The following is a 12,270-nucleotide window of genomic DNA, read 5'->3' as shown; positions in this document are numbered from 1 at the left end:
TGCAGGAATCTGTTTATTCTTCTCAAGATATTCCAATAAATCTATTACTTGCCTTGCATTATCCTTCATGTATCTGCCCTCGATAAATCCCGCTTGATCATCATGAATCACCTTTTGGATTACTGGCATCAACCTGTTGGCTAATACTTTCGCATAGATTTTATAGTCTGTATTCAAAAGAGATATTGGTCTGTAATTCTCTGGTTTTTTAGGACCAACTTGTTCTTTTGGTATCAAAGATATATAAGCTATTGTCCATGATGGGGGTATTTTACCCCCTTGTTGAATATTGCAAAATAAATCTCTAAGTTGTTCCACCATTTCAGCTTGCAAAGTTTTGTAATACACTGCGGTCAAACCATCCGTGCCAGGAGCTTTGGCTGTTTTTAACTGTTTAATTGCTACTATTATCTCCTCCTCTGTTATAGGATAATTCATTCTTTCCTTTTGTTGATCAGTAATTTTTGTAACTCTTTTATCGTTTAAATATTTTTCTATAAGTCCATTCTGCACCTCCTCTTTGGCGTATAGTTTGGTATAATAGTCCACAAAAGCTTCTTTAATTAATTTTTGTTGAAAAATTTCTTTCCCTCCAATATCAATACTATCAATAGTCCGTATACTCTGTTTTTTCCTCAATGTGTAAGCCAACCATCTGCCCGGTTTATTAGCATTACAAAATGTATTGTGCTTCGCATATTGTATGTTTGTTGCAACTTGTTCCGCCATAAGCATTTGAAATTGATCTTTCAAAAGTTTTATAGCACCGCATATTCTTTCGTCTGTTGGATTTTTAATAAGTAACTGTTCTTTATTCTTTATTTCTATTTCCAATTCAGATCTTTTCTTTTGTCGAATCAGTCTATGTTTAGAGTTCATGTAGATAAGCACCCCTCTCATATAAGCTTTACTTGCATCCCACACAATTTCTATTGGGGTACCTTTATTCAAATTTATTTCAAAAAATTCTTTCAAGTGCTTTTTAAGTTCTGTTGTGTTTTTTTCATATCTGAACAAGTTCTCATTTAATCTCCAAGAACGTCTCTCAATTTTATCCATCTCAATTTCTATCCATACTGGGCTATGGTCAGTCAAAGTTCTTGGAAAAATCTTTGTTCTTTTTGTCTTGACAAGTAAATCATCTGACAACAAAATGAAATCAATCCTAGAGAAGGATCTATGTCTATCTGAAAAAAAAGTATAGTCCAGTTCTTTTGGGTTATGTATTCTCCAAATATCTTTTAGTTCCAAATCTTCTTTCATATCAAAAAAGATCTGAGGTAACCTAATCCTAGATTTCGCTGAACTCCTTTTGTCTAATTTAGAGTCTATTACTCCATTCCAGTCTCCCATGATTAAAATAGATCTATAGTCCCATTGTAGTATTTTAGTATGTAACATTTTATAGAAATAATCCTGTTGTTGGTTGGGAGCATAAATTCCTATCAAAAGAATTTGGCCATATGTTGTAAGTAATTCAATTGCTACAAACCTACCATCTTCATCTGTTTCTATAACTTTAGCCGTAAATTTCTTATTTACATAGATAACCACACCATTCTTTTTTTTGCAACGTTGAAGATATAAAATGTATTCCTAGTTTGGAGTTTATCAAATATTTTTGATCTTGAACTGTAATATGCGTTTCTTGTAGACAAATTATATCATTATTAAATTGTTTCAAATATGTAAATAATTTCTTCCTTTTCTGTGCTGAATTCAACCCATTCACATTCCAAGATAAACACTTAAGCGTCATCTTCATCTTTCTGGAGCAAAGAGCAGAATAACCGAATATCATCCAAAATCTTCGGAGTCGCTCCCCCCATGGCTCCAGTCTCTTGTATAGTAGTCTTAGCTCCCTTCTTGTCTTGTCTTTCCTGTTGTTGTTGTTGCTTTTGTTTAAGTAACTTAGATTGAGCTCGAGTTATATGTTGATCCTTAACTTTGATCATCCGAACCGGGTCCAAGATTGGAGAAGATTCCAGCAAAGGCTCATCCAGAAAACCTCCTTCTGCGCCTTGCATTTCCTCTGGTTCCTGCTTAGACTGTTCTTGCAATTCTCGTTGAGGTTGCTTCTCATCACTCTCCTTAATCTCCAAAGCTGTAGATGTACGTGGGGATGGTGTTCTTTCCTTAAGAGTAGTAGTTTAGAAGTGCTCTGCCTTCTCCACGGTATTCAAACGATATCTTTCTCCCTTGTATCTCAAAATTATACCAACTGGGGCGTCCCACCGAAATGGTATCTGTTGAATTTGCAATTCTTTAACAAGAAAGCCAAAATCTTTTCTGGTTTTCAACATTTTAGGAGGTAATTCTTTATAGACTCCAATTTGTGAGCCCCCCACTTGCACAGAGGTGTAAAAGGATTTTTGCAGGATGTCATTTCTTATTTCTCTGTCTGTAAAATATATGACCACATCTCTGGGCAATTGTCTTTGTCTGGCCACCCAAGAATTCACTCTGTAAATTTTATCTATTTTGTGAAAAACCACATCAGGATTAAGTTTTAAAATCTTAGCCAGATCCTCAGAACAAACCTGTCTCAAATCCTGTCTATCCTCTTCTCGAATTCCTCAAAGCCGTATTGCAAACTCCATTGCCCTGAATTGTACCATCACGATTTCGTTTTCAATTCTCTGCATTTTATTGTCAACATCAGCAATTTTATAATCATTATCTTTCATCTTAACATTAACTTCTGATTTAAATTCTTCAACTTTAGAATCAACTTTAATAATAAATTCTGCCAGGCCAGATGCCACTTCTGATATTTTTTTTGGTCACCTTGTTTTGATTCTGTTTCACCATATCTTTAACTTCATTAATTTCCTGCATAAATTCCTGATGTGACTTTTGAAGTTTGTCATCTATCTCCTGTTGAGATTTTTGAAATTTATCATCCAAAATTTTAGAAATAAATTCTTTTAAATCTCCCACATCAAAATCTTTTTTCTGAGTCTGTGTCTGTTGTGCAGGGGGAGGCTGTGTTTTATGTGTGGGAGATCCACCTCCTGTTGCCTTCGCTTCCTGCTTCTTTGAGGCCATCCTGCCACGTAGGCTGGTTTTACTAAAAAGGGAAGTTCTTCTTCCTCTCCCACCACCACAAAGACTTCTGAAAAAGTCCCCCAGATTTAATCAAATAAGAACTAAAGTAAAGCAAAGTCCAATATTGAAAAAGGAGAAATTTCTCTCTTATTTCTCTTGTTACAAGCGAAGCAACTTCGTAACAGTTTAGAAACTTTGTGACAAAGCAAGATGAGTTCAGCAATCCACACTCGCCAGCTCGTTAACTCTGAGGCTAAGCGCCATGTTTTTACAGTTCACTTTCACTCATCCGCATTTTTTCATTCAGATTAGAAAGCCAAGAAAACTCTAATACTTGCGATTCCGAGTTTCAGGGTTCAAGTAAAAATATGCTGCTTATTAAGGCTGGTTCCTTTCCTTTCAGTTTGAAGTTTCCTGTAGCCGGCTTGTTCTGCAAAAGCAGACTTGTCCCACGCCGCCCGGAGTTCCAGCAGGTTAAACGGGAGCCGCTCCTGTTCCCTCCCCAGAAACTATTCCCTGGGGGGGTTGCAGGGGCTCAACCTGTGCCCTGCGATCTCTCTTCAAAAATCCTAGGGATTTTGAAGTTTTTGAGCTGTTTCTTAGTCGTGAAGCGGCTCTACAAGCGGCGGGGCTGGCGGAGCTTCAAAAGGCACCGCCGCCGCCGAAGACGAGGAAACTGGAAGTTTTTATATATTTCTGATGGTAGTCGGTCGGGACCTTGCGTTTTGTTATTTTTTTGTCTTTTGATTGCCTCTGTTAGGTCTAAGAATGTTATATCTTTATTCAACATGATTTTTATGTCTTCTGGGACTTTAGGTAGTTCAGCTTTCTGGAAATATCGTAATATTTTATCTTCAATATTACGTTCCTCCTCTTTGTATAGTTTCTTATAAAACTCATAAGTATCGTTTTTTTCCCTTTGTTTTGGTATGTTATCTTTCCCTCTTCATTATATAATTTACTAATCCACCTTCTATCTTTCTGTTTCTTCAGTCTAACTTATAGGCTAACCATCACCCTGGTTTGTTGGCATTTTTGAAGAAGTTTTGTTTAGTACATTTTATTTGCTGTGCTAGGTCTTCTTTCTCAATAATATTCAGCTTGTGTAATTCTACCTCTAGACTACTAAATTCTTCCTCTAGACTTTTTTGCTGCTGTCTTTTTTTTTTATTATTTTCTTTTGCCATGTAGGCAAATGCAATACCTCTCATGTAAGCTTTTGCCGTGTCCCATAAATTTTGACTATTTATGTCTTCTTTCTTATTTTCCTGGAAAAACACATGCATTTGCTCTTCCAACTTTTATTTAAATTCTTTATGCTTTAAAATTGCTCTTTTTAAGGTCCACCTCCTTGTTTTCGTTTGTCCTTTCCATCTAATTTTAACTGGGTTATGGTCTGCCCAGAGATTTTTGCCAATTACAACTTCTTCCACCTCCAAATTTAATTCTGTTGGCATCCAGACCATGTCAATTCTAGACCACGATAAGTGTTGAGCCAAGTAATATGTATACTGCTTTCCCCCCAAGTTTCTCTCTCTCCAACTATCCTGAATATTTAGTTCCTCTGCCATTTTGAAAAAGATGTTGGGTAGTATTCTTCTAATTCTTTTTTTTATTTTATCACTTCTATAGTCTAAATGTCTGTCTAAATGTCTGTTCACTGCATTGAAGTCCCTCAGAATACAAATATTATCATTTTCTATCTCTCCAATAACATTATGTAACTTCTTGTAGAATTGTTTTTGCCCCTCATTTGGGGCATAGATTCCCACAAGAACCACCTTTTTTTGGTTCAAAATTACCTCTGCTATTAGTATCCTGCCTTCCTCATATTTATAGATTTATTTTGCCTGAATTTCCTCCTTGATATATGCCTCAATTTCCCCTTTCTTCTGTTGCAGTAATGATGCGAACATGTTCACCAACTTGGGATAGGCTAATAGATGTTGATGCTGTCTCTATATGTGCTTCTTATAATATTGTTATGCCCAAATTCATCTTACTAAGTTTATTAAGGATTTTTTTCCTCTTTGAGGCAGAATTTAAACCGTTAACGTTCAGGGATAGGATAGTTACTTCTTCCTGTGTGTCTCTACCTATATCTGGGTCTTGTCACCCTTGTTGATCTAGCCTCGTTGAGTTCTTTGAATCTACCCTCATCATATTTTCTATTATCCATTTTTTCTCCTCTCCTGCTTTCCTTTTCTCTAATTTGTGGCTTCCTCACTTCCGTGGCCTGTTCTCTTGTCTCACCTTCTTTTCTTCCTTCTCTTTCTTCTAGTTCTTCACTACCAAAATTCTGCCTGTAAAACTCTTCTGCTTTGTCTTTTATTTTCTTGCCATGAAACCATAATTCCTTCTGGTGTCAACCATCTAAAATTAATATTATGTCTAGTCAATTTGGATGTCAAATGTTGGTAAGGTCTTCTTAAATCTCTCACCCTTCTAGGCACTTGTTTGAGTACTACTAATTGTCTTCCTCTATACTCTATACTCCAATGGATCATCTCTGGTTCTGTGCAATATCTCGTCTCTAATTGATTTTTTTACGAATCTGATATGAACTTTTTTAGGGAGGTTGTGCTGTCTTGCGTAATTTGTGTGGATCCTGTAAATCTCGTCCATCTCATTTGACGTCTCTTCTTTTCCAATTCCCAAGGCTTTTGCTAGTAAGTCCACCATCATATCTGGTAGGTCTTCACCTTTTTCCTCTCTTACATTTGGAAACTAGAATGCAATAACATCCGAACTGATGTGCTTTAGCATCCGTATTATCTTCCATTATAGTTTCAATAGTATAACCCTCAAGAAAAAAAATATATGAAATTGTCCGTCTGTTTTCTCCTGTACACGATATTTCACCTGTTTTTATAACATCCCTCTCCTTTCCTCTTCTTTCTCCTCTCTCTCTTCTCTACTCCCTTCTTCTTCCCTCTCTCCTTCTCTCCTTCTCATGTTCCCTCTCTATTTCCCCTCTCTCTTTGTCTCCGCTTCTATCTCCTTCCCTTTCTACTCTTCTCCTCCCTTCCACTCCCCTCTCTCCTTTCCCCTCTCTACCCTTACTCTTTCTCCCCTCGTCTCCCACTCCCTTCCACTCCACTCCATTTCCCTCTATTTTCATTGTTGCATATAATATTCCCAATACCTATAGAATATGTATTTCCAATTAGTATCCTCTTTCAACTATAACCATACAGCTTTTTTAAATTGCATTCAGAAATCAAAGAAACAGACTTAATCACTTATTATTGTTAATAATGATCATCATAATTATACTATCATCATCATCATCATAATTAATCTTCATGTTAATAATTTTATACACATCATCATTCTAGTCACATATATCTATGCAACTGCAATATTATTCTTTTAATACTCACATCACTTCATTAATCAACCAGCATACTGTCTAAATATCAGTTTCTTCACATTTCAAGCTTACCACTATTTTCATTCTTTGTGTCTATTTTTCATATTTCTTTTCCTAACTTATTTGACTTTGTGATACATTGCTTTACAGCCCTCCATTCTAAACTTCCACTAATATTTTTCTTTTCCCCCCCTCAATATTATTATATTCAAAGACATGATACTCTATTTTATCATTCATATTCTCATTCTCTAACTCTTCCTTTCTATATATTTTAAAATTTATGTAATACACATAAATATATCTTTCACTTTACCTACACAATAGTCATACACTTTTAATAATACCATCATTCAACCATATCATTCTAATATTAATACAATTATTATCATATAATCATGACGTATTTTAACTCTTTTTCTCCCCTTAACTATTATCTCTTATCCACATCCCTTCCTTTAATCCTACCTTTTTTTAACTTGTCTCCCCTGTTTTCCTCTTAAGTCTTTCATTCCATCTACTTCGAGGTTTATATTCTGAATCCATAATTTAATTTTTTCTCCTTGCTCTGTCTTTCCCCACTGTTTAATTTGAGAGCTTTCTGTTCTAAATTCTATCATTTCCCAATCCTCTTCTTGTTCCTCCCATTTCTTTTTTAAATCTTTTAAAATGTTTTTCCCATTTTAATTCCTCAATTCTTATTAATTTTAATAGTGTCTCCTCCTTGTTATCTTCTGTTTGCTGGTTTCTCACTTCTAATTCTCATATTCCAGTTGACAATTCCATTTTTTACTTCTTGTCCTGATCTTTGCTCTTCATCTCTTGTATACAATTTTCCAGTCTTCTCTCTATACGATCCAATATTTCCACCATGTCTTTGTGCAGTTCCAGGATAAGGTCCTTAATGTCTTTGTTATCTTGAGTTATTAATTCCATTTCATTTAGGTCTCCTCAATCATCCGTTCAGAAACCAGACCTCCTAATCAAGTTTAAATGTCTCATCAATGTCCGATCAGTTAGTTACTTCAGGGATCCACCACTCCTCAAGTCATTTTTGTATATTCAATAGTATTTAGGGGTCCAGGCACCAATTCTTTTCTTTTTTTTTAATATTCCAGTCTCCAGTAGTTAGAAAGTAAATATACATCATTCAACAGTTATTTCCTTCCATTTCAATGTTTGCTCCTGAGTCACAAAAATTTACTATCATCAGCAGATGGTGATCTTTACTTCACTTTGCTTCCTCTGCTTTTATTGTGACTCTGCTCCTATTTTACTTTTGTTTTGACACACCCAGTTTATTTCTCTTGCTTAGTTTATCTTATAGCTCCGTTGTTTGAAGAAAAGGTAGGTTTATAGTTCCAGCATCTTAATATGCCTTCTTAATATCATGCCTTTTATTTTGGGGATTTCATTTCCCACTTAATTTTCTTTTTAAACAGATAGTTACTTCTTTAAATGTGTTTTTTTTTTCACAATAGTTGCACGCTGCTGTAGCAAATTGCTCTAAAAGGTATTCCCCTTAAATTTTTTGTGGGGTCCAATTTCAGCTGTAAATCTTTTTTTACCCAGATGACACACCATTCAGTATTTCTCTACTCCTGCACAAACTTATGGTTCTGGCTGTTCTTCAGCTTCACAGCAGCCATTTTGACTGCCGCTGCTCCTAGTCTTCGGATGAGGGGATTTCCCGAGTCAGGGAGGGGAGATGCGGCTTTCACCTTTGTTTCACCATCCCTCCAAGGTGGCTATGGCTTCTAGTGAAGCCCCCAATAGGGAGAGCTCAGAACGGACCCACAGAGGTTGCAGATCTCACACTGAAAGCGTGAGAAGTTCAAACCGGAAGTCTATTCTTCATAATTTGTTATTGGAAACATTCAAACTTCCCGTCCATTGACCTTCATCTTTTCTTTAAGTTCACCAGTATCACTCCTTACTTCCCCTATCTCTTTTTTCAGGTCTTCATGATTTTCCAACATCACATCCTGCATTGATTGTAACATTAATTGCAAATCTTTGAATGAATTAGCTCTTTCTCGTTTGCATCATTTCCTCTATAGATCTTTGTCCAGCTGGACTTGACTCAACTGCTATGGTCTGGGCTGTCTGCTTTCTTCCTGTACCAATTTTTGTTAAGTTAGGGATGCTTATCATTTTTAACAATGTCTTAAACCAGCCCTCCCGCTTACTTTCAACTCTTATGTTTCCCTCCACCACACCAGAGCTATCAAGTTGTCTATTCCATGCCTAGTTACATCAACGTTTGCATTTTAAATATATTAGGTATTGTATAATATACCATATAATATATACTACAGTAGATATAAATAAATATAAAGCAATATTAACAGGAATAATTAAATGTCTAATTCTTAAATATCTATATCATACAATAGTTCTTGAGTGCCTATATCATACAACAATCAAAAGCAGGAATAAATTGATAGGGGAGTGGAATATTATAGTATCACTTAATGTTAATAGTTATTTCCTGTTGTGGCAGTCACCGTCTGGTTTGAAATTAATCTTGTTAATACATATATAAATTTACATAACAAAATCAGCAGATGTAGAATGTCTCTAATCCTCGCAGTGCAGTCAAGTTGTTATTTTTGGGTAAATTCTTTTAGTCCTTTAAATCAACAAATTCTTATTTAGTTATTTATTTTATAGTCAAGCAGGTCTTAAACCACAGGCTTCCCTTCTTTCTAAAGCAGAGTTATTTTTTATCCCCCCCCCCTTTTTGAACTATTGCTTGTGTCAATTTTCTCCTTGGCCAGCAGATGTCTCTCTTGTCTCTCTCTATGTTACTTGGCATTCAATCCTTATTCAAAATGTCCACCTCCTCGGCTTTGTCAGCACTTTTCACTTTCCCACTTTCTGTTGCTCTAACTTCTTATTTTTAAGTTCTTTGCAGAAAAAGAAAACCACCCTTAATCTTTTTTCTTTAACAGCCAATATAATCTACCACATTTCAGTACACCCTTCTGTGCCTGAACTCTTCTTTCGCTGCTGCTCTACTGAAGGAGAACTTTCTCCCCTCCTTCTTCCTAGTGATTCTTTTCTCCTCGTTCCCATGACAGAAATTCTCCGGGAAGATCTCTCTCCCAGGATCACTCACGTGGAGTCGTCAGGATTGAATTCCTCCAGACTCAGTCGCACCATTGTCCCATTTTCTCACCGCTAATCTTCATCCAGCTGTCAGTTCTTCATGGCCGCCATTTTGGGCTGCCTCCTTCCCCTCTCCGGCTTCTCCAAGGCTTCTCCTACTTCTCCCGATCCCAACCACCATCTGGATCTGTTCCGCAGGACACCTCTTTTTTCCAGTCCCCCTCTGAGGGACCTAGGACTTCAAAAAGTCCATTGAGCGGTTGGAAGCGGTTGCAGAAACAGCACCTTAACATGGAGAAACATCTCACACACCTGTTCTCTTTGACAGCTGGCCCCACCCCCAGAAACTATGCACTTTCATTTTGATCCCCTAACTGTTATCTTGCCAATTTTGACTAGTATCTCCACTCATGGGTATTTGTGTATAAAGAAGGACAGTAGAATACAAGAACAAACCACTTAGATCAGGCCATTGACCCATCACATCTACTATTTCGTGTCCATATGACTAGCTGGATATATTTGGAAAGTTCACAAACTTGAAGTGAATGAATGAATGAACGAATAAAACTTTATTATGGTCCTCGACCAGCAATAGACATACAATAAATTAAAAATAATACTGACATTAATCATGAATAATAACAGGCCATGTTATGAAAATACATAATCTCAAATCGTTAGGGTCATTCCCTAATTTACATGAGTGGAGAGCCGATAAGTATGTGAGTAAATATATTTTTCCAATAATTGTTATAAATATCTCCAAAAAATTGGAGATATTGACATCTATAATTCTGTAACCAGTTTTTTTCTTGTGGACATTGCAGCGACACAGAATTTTGCCACTGCCCACATGGTAGCCAGATTTGAGTCTTGGAGGAGAAAGCCTAGATAAAAGTCATCTGTCCTCCCTGGCAATCTCCCTAGTAAGGGGAGAATATATATTGACCTACATACTCTGTATAACTCACAGTACAATAAAACATGTGAGATATCTTCGACTTCTCCTTTTCCTGTTCTGCTATTGGTGTTCTCTTGTACCTACCCTGGAGAAGTGCTGAGGGGAGAATATTAAATCTGGCTCTGAAGAAAACTATTCTTTGTTTTGGGAAGATCAGATCATTTAGATATCTTGCTGATTCCCACACACCCTGCTTGATTCTGTCCCTACTGTGGAGAGGCAACCTATTTAGTTCTTCTTGGAACTCCATGTCCTTCATTCTATCAATTACCATTTGCTTTGCTTTGTCAAAGCCGAGGGACATTAAGAATACCGATGAGAGCCCATAAGAGCCCAGCTTGTGATCTATCGCCTGTTTCCAGGAGGAGGGGAAGTTGTCATTCAGCACTAGCGGGGACAGTCCCTCTGGAAAGAAATGAATTTTTAGCCAATAAATGATCATCATCTTCCAGGCTCTTACCTGAATTTGAGGCATACCTGTCTCAATTCTTAGCTGGGCATTTGGAGTTCCTTTGGGTGCAGTTAAGATGACTCGCAGGAATTTGGTTTGTATAGTTTCTAACAAGTTTTTCTTTGCAAGGATTCCTGTTTGTGCCCCATAAAGAATTTGCACCATGTTTTAAAGCAACAGGTTCTAATTGAACTCCGCCTGTTTAATTGCATTTGTGGACCTATTGGCTGCTTGCAGTGTCTGCTCCAGGTGTGCCTTCCATGTCCCTTGTGAGTGGAAGACCACCCCAAGGTATCTAAATGTCCTAACCTGTTCCAATCTGTGTCCTTCAATTTTCCAGGAGTATTGTCTGGGTCTTTTGGCAAAAACTAAAATTTTTGATTTATCAAAGTTAAGGACCAACTTGTTCTGTCTACAGAAGCCAAGTGTTGCCCTAATTGCTCTCTTCAGTCCTATGAGAGTTTGTGAAATAATAGCATCGTCGGCATATAGGAGAATCAGGATTTTGCGTTGTGCCATGTTAGGAGGATGTAGATCAGGGTTCTGTAAGAGATCAATCAAGGGGTTAATATAGAAGTTAAAAAGGGAGGTGGACAGGATGCAGCCCTGCCGTACCCCTTTTTCAACCCTTATTGGGCTGGTTAAAGTCCCTTGAGGATTACACCTCACTTTCAAGGTGGAATTGGCATACAATTTTTATATGAGGAAAAGAAGGCGTTTATCAATTGTAGTGCATTTTAATTTCTCCCATAGGGTGTTCCTGGATATTGAATCAAAGGCCTGCTTAAAATCAAGGAATGCCACGTAGAGAGAGGATTTTCCTTCTCTAAAACCGACTTGTTCATCTTTGATTATCCCCCCTGAAATTAGCCAGTCCTGGAGTTTATAGTTTAGGTGTCTAGCATACAATTTACTAATAAATTGTATGCTCCCAGGGGGAGAGCCTTCTCTGTGCCTTCTCTGTGGGGGCACCTACTATCTGGAACGAGCTCCCCCGGAGATACGGAGGATCCCGGATCTGCGCACCTTCCGCCGTGCTCTAAAGACCTTTTTATTTCACCAGGCGGGCCTGGCCTAACTTTCTCCCTCTTTTTAAACATTTTTAATATTTTTTAGTATTTTTAATATTCAAAGTTTAAATTTGTTTTAAATTGATTGGGGTTTTAAATTTGTCTGGGCCAAACTATTTAATTCGATTTTATCTCTGCTTTTTAAATTTTGTATGTATGTATTTTATTGTTGGCTGTTCACCACCCTGAGTCCTTCGGGATTAGGGCGGTATATAAATCAAATAAAAGTAAAGTAAAGTAAAGTAATAACACT

At 37.0% G+C, this 12,270-nt stretch overlaps 1 protein-coding gene across 4 annotated transcripts in view; it reads left to right on the top strand.

The window, feature by feature from the left end:
- Nucleotides 1-12,270, top strand: part of ITGA9 (integrin subunit alpha 9) — a 588,487-nt gene that overhangs the window by 527,789 nt on the left and 48,428 nt on the right. The window contains exon 28 of one of the 4 annotated variants that reach the window (XM_087892455.1): nt 11,701-12,263. The exons of the other annotated variants lie outside the window; for them this stretch is intronic. Coding sequence (XP_087748581.1) covers nt 11,701-11,718 — 18 coding nt within the window. The 3' untranslated portion in view covers nt 11,719-12,263. Of the gene's footprint in view, nt 1-11,700; nt 12,264-12,270 lie in introns of those variants that run through there. 4 annotated transcript variants of the gene reach the window in all.

Source organism: Pantherophis guttatus, chromosome 4 (genome assembly GCF_059756535.1).
Source record: "Pantherophis guttatus breed Tessera chromosome 4, ASM5975653v1, whole genome shotgun sequence".
In the NCBI taxonomy this organism is placed as follows: domain Eukaryota; kingdom Metazoa; phylum Chordata; class Lepidosauria; order Squamata; family Colubridae; genus Pantherophis; species Pantherophis guttatus.
Note: the sequence above shows the minus strand (reverse complement) of the source record. Positions and strands in the feature narration are given on the sequence as shown.